The sequence below is a fragment of the Ptychodera flava genome, chromosome 20, assembly GCF_041260155.1.
Source record: "Ptychodera flava strain L36383 chromosome 20, AS_Pfla_20210202, whole genome shotgun sequence".
Taxonomy (NCBI): domain Eukaryota; kingdom Metazoa; phylum Hemichordata; class Enteropneusta; family Ptychoderidae; genus Ptychodera; species Ptychodera flava.
This window is the reverse complement of record NC_091947.1, coordinates 13,595,336-13,608,741: the sequence shown is the minus strand read 5'-3', so window position 1 is coordinate 13,608,741 and position 13,406 is coordinate 13,595,336. Positions and strand designations below refer to the sequence as shown.

The following is a 13,406-nucleotide window of genomic DNA, read 5'->3' as shown; positions in this document are numbered from 1 at the left end:
AATTCTGTACTGCGGCATGAGAATAAATTACTTGACCTTGATCATGGTCATGCCATAAGCTGTTTTGACTTTAATACAGGACGGGGGATTCAATAGACAGCCTTGAAAGTACTAGCATAGTTGATGATTTTTAAAAAGATGACTAATAAATACCATTGAGTTCAAGTATTAGTCAGGGTTCTCACAAAATTTTGAAGTAGGCGGAAAATTATGAAAAGTAGGCGGTTAGCTTCTGTGTGCAACCAGGTTCCCCGGGGGAGGGGGTGTTGAAGTATTATTTTTTAAATTGAAGACATTTCTGAGCAATTTCATGCATTCTTATACAGTGTATAAAAGGCTATTCCAACATACACACAGGGGGAGGGTTTCAGGGACGGGGTCCCCCGTCCCTGTGGGCAAGAAATTTTTAAATTTTGAAGACATTTTGGAGTAATTTTGTGCATTCTTGTACAGTATAATTAAAGATCATTTCAGCATACAGAATAATCATTATCATTGTCAATTACAACATGTTTTCAAGGGATACAGTTTTTAAAAAACGTCAGAAAAATTAATTTGATATCACTCGGGCCTGTCAACTGTATCCAGTTGACAAGGATAATAGCAAAATTTCACCAGACTGTTGTGTAGAATCATATTAGCTCATGACTTGAACAAACATTTTGAAATGCATCATAGAATAGGGGTTTTCAAAACCCAGAAAATGATCCGCTAGAATCCTGACCAGCTTGGCTATACAAAGTTTTTTACTGATTTAAATAAACTTGATCGAAGATACAGTAAAATCAAACAGTTTATTCAATTCAATGAATTATAGGAACACAATTTTCAGTGATTTTAATTCACTGTACTAATTTCACAATAAAACGAATCTGCGAGCTGATTATGGATTTTTTGGTGATGTTGAATACAATTGAAAAAGAGAGCTAAATTTCAGTGTTCATGTTTGATAAAACCTCAAACTAACGACACCGAACGCCAGCCTGTACTACACCGTGTGTGTACAAAGCACCGGCAGTCAATTGTAAGACAGTACACACAACGCGATATTGGTCGACCTGAAATTTGACACTGTGATCAACGTAGCGTTTCAAAAGTACGAAAAGTGAGACCAAGTAATTTTTTGTTTATTTAGATTTGATCTACACCTCCCAAAACCAACAGACAAAGTCCTACTCTTACGCAGAAAATCAAAGTTTTCAAGCGTCGACTTTCTCTTCAGCGATGCACCACGGCCCCTCCACAAAACGCGATGTCGATCGACTTGAATATTGGCATCGTGATTGACCACAGATGGATTGACATGGCGTTTCAAAGTATGAAAAATAAGACTCAGTAACTTTTGGTCGCTTTAGATTCGATCAAAAACCTACCAAACCCATCAGACAAGGCCCTACTCTTACTCTATACTCTTACGCAGAAAACCAAAGCTCTCAAGCGTCGACTTTCTCTTCCGGGTTTGAGCGAAACAAAAGTCGGCTTCACTCGGAAATGGTCGGCTATTCGCGGGCATAACGTAATTGTATCGGCTATACCCGACGTGAATGTTGGAATAATTCTGCTTGTGATCGGGCAAGCAAGGTTGACCTCGAGAGCGATTCCAAGTATGCTATAACGTTCGCTGATCACGGAACTACAGTGATAGCAACAAGTTCACCGCGTAAATTGCTAGACTACATGATATAGCCACATCAGCACTTCTGAAATATTATCTCCGGCTTGCAAGACCACCAAAAAAATCACAATATTGTTATCAAAACCAGAATTTCCGGGCCAGAGAGCGAGACAGTGCTGAAAAGTAGCCGGCCAAAATACGAAAGTAGCCGGTCAATTTGGCCGGCATCCGGCTAAAAATGAACACGCTGATTAGTACTGCTTACCTGATGGTGAGAGGTCTGGTTCTGTGCGGGCTGAAAACAGAATGAAATTGTTGTTGAAAATCCTGACTGCAAATTTCATTGGCCATTTTCATGACTTTTTGTTGTAACGTTTGAATTGCAGCTATGCATCAACTACTGTTACTAACCACATTCACTGAATCCTGTCATGGATTATCACAGTCACTTAGTATTTACTCAAAAATTCACATCTGGCTTGCAGAGAAAGCGTTGAATTTTGAGTACCAAATACTGACAAAAATATCATGATATAGGGTAATGAGAGGGTGTCATGTAGTACCAGGGTAAGACTACAAAAGCAATCCCATGTGAGGACCAATAATAGGGACTGTTCACAAATGACATCAATGTTCTCTCATGTATGTGCAACAAGAAATATTTTTATCGGCAAATTTTTATTACATTTTCGGAAATTACGCATCCGAGAATAATGAAAACATCTCTATAGGAGAATGTCAATGTTACTATGGATAATAGAGAAGACACAGTATTTGCTCTGACTACAAGCTCCAACAAAAAGCCTCGGGTGCAACATTCACAAACTAAGTCTGAATTTTTAGCAGCATTGTCGAGTACATCCAGTTATACCTAGTAACAAACCTGCGACTGTGAGAGCCCTATTACAAACTAGCGGTATTTGTTCATGATTTCATTAAGAAAGGACAATTTTCTTTACCTTGCTATAGGCTTGGTTTCTGGTTTCTGTGCTTCTGTTACGGTAATCTCTGGTGTTGAACGTGATGGCTTGTACGCAGACTCTAAATGCCTTGACGGAGACATTGCTGACTCATTGCCTGATATGTGGAGTGGTGACTGTCTTTCTAATGGTCTGACTGGGGTTTCAAATTCTGTCCCCGAAGCCCCTTGAGGGGAGTCAGAATCCCCAGTGACTGAGGTACTGGTACCGGGTGAGCTCTTTCTACTGAGTGGACTTGATGCTTTATTCCTGTCTTCTGGGGCAAATCTTACTGGCTGAGGAGATGGCATGCCTCGTGGTTGAGTTACCCTCATTGGTTGATGATAAGCTGCATGTACAGGTGCATGGTGAACCTCCATTGGCTCCTCGGGGAGTTTGAAACTCAGAGTGTGTGAGACGGTGGGTCTCATTGGCTGAGTGAAGGGAGGTGGCTGGCTAAGTTGCATATGTGCGTAAGACATAGGAACAGGCGAGAGAGCTGGAGATTGGGCTCTAATAGTCGGCATTGTTGAGGGCGCTGGTGTAGGGCCAAGGGATTGCAGTGCCGATTCAAGGGCCTGGGTTACGTCTTGGGGAGTGGTATCTCTCAGCATACGGAATGCTGTTAGTACGTCTGAAAGGTGACAGAAGAAGAAGCTGTGCAGTAATATAGTGATGATTATCCTGCAGCAGAAAAGGTCGTAATCTTTAACCTTTGAACTTTGCAAAATCTCAAAGAGGATCCCCTAACCCTAATTTGCCCATCCACAAATGTTAAACAATTACACTTTAAAACACATGCTTTTATTCAATTTTTATCTTTTAATACTTTTTACATAGTGTGAACAACATAATCTGTTATTTTGTAATTTTCAGTAGGTGTAGAAAACTACAATTAAATACTTAAATCACAATGCTAACATTTTTTCATCTGTGGTTAACTTTTAGAAGTCAATCGAGATATAGCCATTATTTTTTTATGCTAACTTTGAAGGACATTCTCAGATTGAAAGTTCAGAAAGTGTTATTGTTTGCCATCAGGCAGAGTTGTCACAATAACTGTCACAACATGTGAATCAATACAATAAATAGCATAGCCTGGTCCTGGTACAGAATTAAAATTATATATCTATCTGAACAATTTTCAAAAAATCATATTACCTATCAGTCTTTAACAAAAAGTACAAATTTTAATGCAGTTTTAAGTGTGACTAAATAAATTTTCTGTTGATATACGACTTTATGCAAATTCTAACCACTACAATTTATAAGATAAAAAAGTGAAATATTTTTGGTAAATTTGGTTTCTCAATTTCGATTTTCCTGAGGAATGAAACCTTCTGGTATTACAGTGAGTAGCGACTTTGGACAAATTTCATGAGGGCATATTTTTAGAGCACACGTGCTGTATTAATTGCACAGGTAAGTGTTATGGAAAGGGTGTTCTTTCTCCGTAAGGTAGAATGTGCCTCAGTGACAAATATTCAGACTCTCTCACTTTTTCTTTTCTTTTCTGGTCTACCACTTGTGGGGACTCATTTTAAAGCTCTTGGTGTGAGCAAAATGTTCACCGTCTTAGTTTTTTCAAAAATCAAAAAATTAATTTTTCTCCATAGAGGTAACACAGGGTTGGCAGCCATTTTGAATTTTAGATATTGATAAATCTTGGGTAATTTGTTTCTGTATTCCAAAAATTCGTGCAGTGACCCCTGATTCTTATTCTTGATTTTGAAAGAGAATGGTTGAAAGATTTCTTGAGGAAAGTTTGAGCAAAGGTTTTTGAGTTGCATACTACCTTAAAGTTTAGTATCTTTGCAAAGAATTATAGAATTGTAAATGCATTCTGGAAAGAAATGGCAAAGTTATTAAAAGAAACACGGCTTTATATAATTTCTAGTTATTAGATATCCTAGTGCATGTAGATTAATTTAACTATACCTGTTACGGCTTTTTGGTCAGCGTTAGGCACGGCTTGTATTAGTTTGATTAGCTGGTGTGCATTGCAAGCCCACTGTCTCTTCAAATCCTGAAAACCTTCCAGAGACAGGGTAGTATCATCTGAAAAGAAATTGATTTTCACAACATTGGCAAAAAGTTTAGCGATGAAATTATGTCAGAGCAGTGTTGATGCTGTCTTGTGTTGTTGATTGGTACACACTGGACATGCAATCTTCATTAGGAGCATGGCTGCTACTATCAAAACAGAAAATTGTTATCAAATGTGAAATCCACTTTGTAGTATTGGCAAAGGTGAGTACAGTTCTGTGCAAATCATATTGATTGGATCTCCATTTAACTTGCTGTAGCATGATGCAGGCCTCTCAACAAGCGGATCTTGAGAGCTGTCTTTTGGAGCAATTTAATCTATTCGTATGTTAATAATCATACAAAAGAATACATTTTTGCAACATTATGCAAACAGTCTAATGCAATGTACTCAGAGATGACTGAAATCACACTGGGATTTTAATCAAGCGATAAAGAGTATGATTGTGATATCACATGGTGACATCTGGTGAAGTGTTGGTTTATAGTCCATAAACACATTTGTATATGAATTGCAATAATGGGGAATTTTTTAATTTCGATTGAGACTTTAGTTGAGAATTTTTGTTGAAAGTAAAGAGATTAATAAAAGTTGCACTAATACAAAATTGTTGCCGCCAGTCCAATGGTGGACTAGCAGAGAGATGATACATATTCACATCACCTTGTGAAGGTGTACCAGACTTGTAAAAAAGCCTTGTATACTCAGCAGTTAAGGGGTGATTATCACTCAGTGTAAAGTAAGCTTCACAATGCTTGTGATATCATGGGAAGATTGCAATATCTTTTCTGTGATGAACAGTTACAAATTTACTCCCAGAAATCATGTCACTTGGCGTATTTTCGCTGGATTGGGAATGGCGTTGGGGTTTGGGGTTTAGGTGGGAGTGGTGGTCAGTGTAGGATGAGTGATCTCTTGTAATCTTCTCCCAAGGGAGTGGTGGTGGGTTAGAAATTAAGGAGGGGTGGGGGCAGCAAGGAATCTTACCTGCTATCTGCCTAGCCATGGCAACTATCTGTGGAGTGAGTTTACAGAGTGTATCAACCGATGAAAACACAGCATATTTTGGTGGAGATGCCGGAACACTTCTCATTGCTCGGTTACAATCTTGTCTGGCTCTGGAGATCTTACTGGACAGCTCATCAGTGTAGTTTTGATATTCTTCAAGCAAACTGTCCCTTGACTTCCCTGTCAGACACACATTTCAAACATTTGGGTCAATCAAAAGCCCCCTTGAGCATTAATCTCTCTTTTTCCAAGGCAATATTGAAGACATTCAAAGTCCAGTAGTTTTGAGTTCTTCTACTATGGTACAGAAAGACAGGGTTTCATACATAGTAGTTTGGTTGAACCGTTTGCAATACAGGAACTAGATATACAGTCTAAATTGAGGAGTTGCCAACACTGTCAGGTGTAACTATCATCTGGTGATAATATCAGTCTATCACAAAGAAATCAACTCTGTGAAAGATGAAACATTGTCTGGAAGGAGATCAGACGTTTTCAAGACACCACCACCAGATCTGCACAAATAACACCTGCAAATGATTGAAAAATTCTCTTTTGAAATGTTAGAGCGATCTGAAAGCTGATTGGCTCACCTTTGGCTTGATTGACGGCCAACGCGGCACCAGCCAGTCTGTCAATTGGTATTGCCATTTCATTGCTTAGTTCATCTATGACACTTTCAAGAAGCTTCACCTGAAACAAACAAACGACAACATATTGAGAAAGGACTGGTGTAACCTGGTGAAACATTATAAAAATTTCCATTTTTTCTGTTTGATTTTTAAAGATATCATTTCAGCCATTTCTGATCTTGAACAGGTACAATGACTATGTATAGTCTTGAACAACCGAGTTTTCTCCTCGGATATGTGTTACTATTTAGATAGCATCATATCATCAGGCAGGTCTTGAAGCTTCTGTTTGTATTGTGGATGTCATAATGGGCCATTTCTCTGTAACTGGCTGCTGGCAATAAATAAATTTCTCTGTACAAACAAATCTATAATACATAGTGTTATCTCTGTCATTTGACAACATATTATACAAGCAAATCAAGGCATTAACAACTACCACAGTGTTCTCCACTAGGGGTTTTTGACGGGCGGTGCGCCCGGCTTCTTTTTGTCGCCGCCCACCTTTAATCTCGCCCGCCCACCTTTTATCTCGCCTGCCCACCTTTGTTTTCTGTAGCCTAAACTGTTTTCACAGTCAGTTGTCCGAACAATATCTGAAAGCCTATTGAATAAAAATGACAGCAACTGACAACGTCGTGTAATAAAGAGGGGCCGTTCACACATCTGTCGGTTTGTTTTGCGACTGCATGCAATCCTGCAATGTTCTCCCCAGGCCGTTTAACAGGATCGGCCCCGATCCTTTATTTTTTTCGCCCAATCCTGTTTCATATCCGCCAATACTCTTTAGAAATTTGGTTGAAGACCTATTCTTTCTCAGCGGCGATTTTGTCACGCTTTTATTTCAGCGAGCTTTTAGTGTGAAACGGCCGTAGTGCTGATGAAAATTGGCTAAGACTTCAAAAAGCTTGAAATGTGTTAAGCTGCCGACCGTACCGTACAGACACCGTCCATTTCATACAACGGACACGGTACACTCAAAGGCTCGGTGTTGCATTTTTGCCAGCGGGCACTCAGTCAAAGCATCTATACTATAGGTAACTGCCATTGCCGCCAATGTCTCGTACTTGTAAGGATCCAAAGGTCTGGAAAAGTGATTTCGATCAGATGTGGCTAAAATCGTACGATTGGTTGACACAAATATCAGATGCAAAAAAGTATGATACTTCGCGTGTTCAGGTCGTTCCGTATACGAGCCGAGTTAGCCATTTTGAGATCCGTGTACGTCCACATGACGTTGAAGCCACGTGTGTCACTTCCTGTCACGCATTCGTAACTTGCATGGGTTCACTCGATTGACTTTGAGAAGCAGTTGCGTTTGATCAAGTTTCAAAATCCATGACCGTTTTAAAATATTAAAGGCACAATGAAATGAAGTAAAAAGAAACTGCACGAGCTAAAATAATCACTCGTGTGATCACCCGAATACAGCAGCTATGTACATACGGTTCTGTACTGTATAGTTCAAAGGTCGCGTGTGATCGAGATCAAGAGCGCCAGCGTGCTCCACACAAACATGCATGGCGGCCTACACCGCGCAGTTGTCAAAGTTTTGTACGTTTGCCGAACTATGAGTCAATGGAATTTCAAGTCTTTCTCTTGGAAATACCTGGTATCATTTTTATTTCGGGCCTCTCTTTATTATGAATTGAGTTTTAAAGTCAACGAATGTTTCTCTGCAGGCATGCTCCGCTGACTCCGCATCGTAACTTAGTGCAAATATTCAGTCCCGTATCAACTTGTCATGGACGCCGCACATAAAAAAAGACGTTCATGGCTTTACCAATCCGGCTACAGACAAACATATAGTAATAGAGGATCACATGAAAAAGTGCCACCATTTGCCACCGATTATTTCGAACACTGATTACTTCTCATGTAGGCCTACTTTTGAATTTTCATGTTGGTATTGTGCAATATATTTACTAAATTGTGTATTGTTTGTATTAGTTCAAATAAACAGGATTTAAATTTAAAAATAAATTGTATAGCTTGCCATTAATCACTGCTGAATGGAGAAAAATATTAAGAATGTCAGAAGTATATTTCATCACTGGAATGCCTTGTGAATAGCCCTGGTGATATGTAAATTGTATGCAAATATTATGCAAATAAATATGCTAATTAGCCGCCCGCCTTTAATTTTCATTTGTGGAGAACACTGTACCATGACAACATTTTGAAATGGATACACTGTCAGCTACTACTATATCATTTTGCCAATCTCATTACTGGACTGCCATCCGACAAATCTGAACATATCCATCATTCACTCACCTTGAGTGCCCACTGTTTGATCAGTAACGTGGTTTCCAGTTCAGTGGCAGGACTCTCTCCTCCACTGGACTGTGATGTGACAAGACTATTCAGTGTGATTGTCAACTGCTGTAGAGATTCACAGATTCCACTGACAGAGTCAGCTGTTGATTGATCCAAGCACCTACAGAAGGAATGCTATCTTTTTTTACCTCTGTATGGTTAGTCCAGAGTCTACTATGTATGAATTGCAAGACAGAGTTCTGATTCACTGTGATTAAAACCTTTGAACCAGGTTGCTTTTAGTTGTGGTTTTATCAGTTTTGGGGACTGTTTTACAGAAAAAGGTCATAAAGTGTCAAGTTGAAAGGGGCTTAGGGCTGCATTAAGAGGATTGCTAATCCTTTAAATCTTGCACGAATTTGTAAGTACTGTACCACTTATTCAAAACTTCATCAAGTGCAAAGGGACACTTGTTCAAAACTTTCTGAAAGATGAGATTGGTAAAAACAGACAAATCTTTTGCAAATAGGATATGCTGTCGTCATATTACAGTATCACCATAGACTTTATTACTTACTATGTGTACATGCAGGTACGGGAAACCATGAACAAAACTGTCACACTGTACCTGCAAACACTGGCAGTGAAACTACAGTATACATATCTACCTTCATTGCAAAATCAGGCAGCATAAACTCCACACCTACTTACCCATCAATGACCTTCCCTGTCATGTCTTTCATTTTCTCTGAGTGGTTGACCATCTTCTTGATTTCATCATGCACTTTGTCCACCTCCCCTCGCAGCATGGCAGGTTGCAGTTGTTTTCCATTCGTCTGACTCCCCGCAGTCATCTCGTCCAGGGTGTGGGCCAGTTCAAATGCCTTCACTGACCACTGCTGGAGCTTGTCGGCTAAGAGAGTGTGCTTAGATTTGTCCACTGGAATGAACATACAAGAAATACAAGGTCACATTACAGAATTGCATACCTACAGTCAAACCTGTCATAGTGGTCACCCTTACAGAGCGGTCACCTCTCTATAGTGGTCACTTTGTGGCAGTCCTGTGGCATTTTACATGTTAAAGGCCCTCTACAGAACAGCCACCTCTCTTATGTGGTCAGTGGTCACATGGAATTGCTCCGTTTTGGTACAAAACCTGTATATAATGGTCAATATATCTGACTCTCAATGACCTCTATCAAATAATGCTCAGACTGGCAAGCACGAAATAAGTCTACTTTTATTGATTTTACATTCTGCATTACAAGTTTTCAGAAACTAAATAGCTGTTCTATGTTTTTTAACAGATTTACCGGTATGTTGTGGAATTTTATAATTGCTTTTATCTTTCCCTAAATTAACCATTTAGCACACCACCTGCACAGAAAGTAATGCCACACCCACCCTCTGTAGAAAGGCCACCTCCATATAATGGTCACTTTTTCTTGGTCCCTTGAGTGACCACTATACACAGGTTTGACTGTATATGCCATATGTGTGCTGTAAAACATACTTGGCTTATATACCGGTAAAGGGCTAGTGGCTGTAACTTTTGATGATTTTTTCATTGTTTCTGTTTTTGAAATCAACTACAAATCTCTTGTTCTACTACCCAAAACATGTTGAGATACATATACTCAGCTTGTCAACTTGGTCTGTAAGTGTACAGACTGCATTGTTATTGTTGACATGTGAATTCTGGTCCAAACTAGAATTCAAATGTAAACAATAACAGCACATTCTAAATGTGTAGGCTAGGTGATGTGTTGACAAGCTAATGGTTGTTTCAACATGCTTTGGAAAGTAGAACAAGAACTTGCTATTTGGAGATTATTTTCCAAATCTGTTCGTTACAATGCAAGATAAATTATAATCTATTATCCAAAACCTCTGCAAATAAAGTATATTTCTTGTGTTTTAAAGATCGATGTTTAATCTCTCTCCATCTCATTACCTGTGTTAAGGACTACGTGGTTGGCTGCGCTGTTCAATTCTTGGGTGAGCTTACTCAGCTCATTAGCATGTGACTGCATCAACTGGGCATGCTCCATTAACTCTGACCTCCGATGTGATTGGACTCTGCTTTGGGTGATGGTGACTTCATTGGCCATGGCAACCAGTTGATGCAGTTGTTCGATGTGCTTGTTTAGAAGCTCAATCTGGAGAGGGGAGACGAAGTAGAGACATAGTAATATTTTAGTGGCCACTCATGAGTTAATAAATGATTGCAAAGAGAAGACAAAATAAGGTGTAATGCTGATATGTGTACTGACATCCCAAACACTTATTGTGTAGTACATTGTCAGATTTAGAATCCCACTGTAAGAACAGATTGTGTACGATAAAATATCCTGATGATAGTTCATGTGATGTGAAATACCAGTATGTGCATGATCATATGGTGAATATTCACAAACGTGTGCACTCAGGCACACATAGGCACATGTACACACATAAACACACACACTCTGCAGAGATTGTACAAAGAAGTGTGCATGTATTTGCACATGGAACATACAAGTTACACACCAACAACACATTTTTTTCCACACAGAAAGCACCCTCTTGCTGTGTTGGCTTAATTTCAGTTTTAATACAGACACTTTTGGAAGGTTTAACATGGTACATGCCTTAGTCATGAAAATTCATATAAACTCTTGTGCAGAATAGCACAGTCACTTGTGTTTAGTAATACAGAGTGTTCTCCACTGCATTCTGGACCAGAAACTTAGTATTTCTGCACAGTGTTCAATACACACTGCACAACCAATGTTTATGTTTCTATAACACAGAGTGACAATGGAGTTGTTTCCTTTTAACTAAATCCTGACTTGCTGGCATGGTAATCTGAAAAATTTCCATGATAATAGCACCACTGAACAATAATTGAGGGATAGTACATGTAACTATATTTATCAAAAGAAATTTCAGAGCATCCCACTCACTTGAGCCTGAAGCTTCTCAGTATCCCCATTTCTAGCACACTGAGTCACAAGTTTGGCTGGCATGGACCACACACCAATGACCTCTTCCAAGGTAGACGTCACCTGATTGGCCACTTTGGCCCACTCCTGTCCCTTTACGTACAGGTGGGCTTTCCCACTCTCGTCACCAGGGGGCGTGTTTCTGGCGAGGTCAAACAACTCCGGCAGCATGGCTGTGAGTTCAGACAGGGAAGACTGGAGTATGCTGTTAAAACAGAGGGAGAGTGTGTTCAGTTATGAATTGTTGATACATCAAATATTACAGATCTATTACAAATGTATGAACACCCTAGCTATAGTATAGCTATGATCATTTCACCTCAGAGAGATAGCTGTGCACGCAACTTCAACACAGTAAGTCCTACAGAATGAGGCTTCAGATTTATCTACTGAGAGCATCAATAATACAGATAAATTATAAGGTAATTTTATACCACAGGCGCATTAGACTAGTCACTACATACATTAACCATATGATGAACAATTGCCATTGAAAACTCTGACTGTATCAATAAACAAATAAATTGATCATTACAACTGGGTCAATAAACTTGTGGACACCTAACTTCCTCGTATAAGACATGTCTTTATCGAAAATTACTAACATGAATAGATGCTCAGTGTTGAAAAAATTAAGTCTTTCATACAGTTTCTTGTTGTAGAATTCCATCTTTTCCAAAGGGTAACTACAGGGCTGTATCAAACTTTGCGGGAGAGGGTTGAAACTTATCAAAGCCAGGCTGAGAGTAGTCAGTTGTACTTACTTAACTTTGGCCATGTCTTTAGACAGTTTGCTCATGACTTCTATCATAGCTTTGTATTTACTGGTCTGCGTTAAAAGCACACCACAAAGCATTTCAATCTGTATGCGATCTCTCTTCTCGATTGCGTGCAGCAGATCTCGGATAGGGTTCAGGAAATGGGGTGGTACGTCAACCACAGCTGCGATGAAAACATACGTCATGGTCAAGGACATAGTCCTCACATGGTCAAGGAGTTCGGAAACCATTGATGGAAATGATGGTCATATTATGATTGTATCACAATACAAATCGACATACATGTGTATGACATCCTTGTATCAAGTTTGAAAGAAATTGCTTTGGGCATCTCTGAGAAATTTGGGCGAACGAACGCATGGACACACCCAAAGCTTAAACCCTTTGAGTGTTGTAAATTTTTTCCCACCAAAATTTTAGTACACATTTTACCAATTTTTGGGAATTTTCCCGTAATTTTTTGATAATTTTGGACCAAATAGACAGCATATTTCATTGGCTACAATTTTCCATCAAAAATTTAGCAAAAATCTGAAAAAGTTGACTGGGGTATATTTTATATAAGGTGACAAAAATTGACTTCGGCGCTCAAAAGGGTTAAGTCCCCTTTGGACTTTGTCCGTGGGGACTAATAACCCACTCTCTGTAATACTGCACTCACAAAGTCCCATCTGCCATTAAATTATAGTCTGAAACTAATGTGTTGCAGATTGTCTTGCTGTGATTATTTACAATTTCCTTTTTTCGTTTTTCAGCATTGAGAATTATAAGTATGTGAGGTATTTACCATCAGCAGATGACCTGGGTGACCTTGTCACAGTTAGGGGACTTGTGCCGACACTGTATAGTGAGTCTACTGGACTACTGACTCTGATGTTAGGAACAGGTTTACTGAGGTACATATTATGGTCTGGCGACCTCAACGAATGGTGAGGAGAGTGGAACTCTGGGTAATCTGAAAAAATAGGAGAAAAAGACAATAAGAAGTTCTATTCATTGTTAAATGAAATGCTTTGACCCATATTTACCCAATTTATATTATGAGCAACATTCCTTAAGTTTGCATGAACTCAGGGAACACAAATTCAATATGTTTTGTCTCAAATTATGTTCATGTGACA

General features: G+C 39.2%; 1 protein-coding gene across 3 annotated transcripts in view; it reads right to left on the bottom strand.

The window, feature by feature from the left end:
- LOC139120088 (uncharacterized) overlaps window positions 1-13,406 on the bottom strand; it is a 33,738-nt gene that overhangs the window by 6,988 nt on the left and 13,344 nt on the right. For all 3 annotated transcript variants that reach the window (XM_070684169.1, XM_070684170.1, XM_070684171.1), the window contains exons 13-23: window positions 13,073-13,240; window positions 12,271-12,448; window positions 11,468-11,711; window positions 10,477-10,681; window positions 9,232-9,460; window positions 8,539-8,701; window positions 6,223-6,322; window positions 5,609-5,809; window positions 4,513-4,632; window positions 2,575-3,208; window positions 1,881-1,910 (exon numbers count right to left, since the gene is read on the bottom strand). In XM_070684169.1, the coding sequence (XP_070540270.1) occupies window positions 1,881-1,910; window positions 2,575-3,208; window positions 4,513-4,632; window positions 5,609-5,809; window positions 6,223-6,322; window positions 8,539-8,701; window positions 9,232-9,460; window positions 10,477-10,681; window positions 11,468-11,711; window positions 12,271-12,448; window positions 13,073-13,240 (2,272 nt within the window). The remainder of the gene's footprint in view (window positions 1-1,880; window positions 1,911-2,574; window positions 3,209-4,512; window positions 4,633-5,608; window positions 5,810-6,222; window positions 6,323-8,538; window positions 8,702-9,231; window positions 9,461-10,476; window positions 10,682-11,467; window positions 11,712-12,270; window positions 12,449-13,072; window positions 13,241-13,406) is intronic.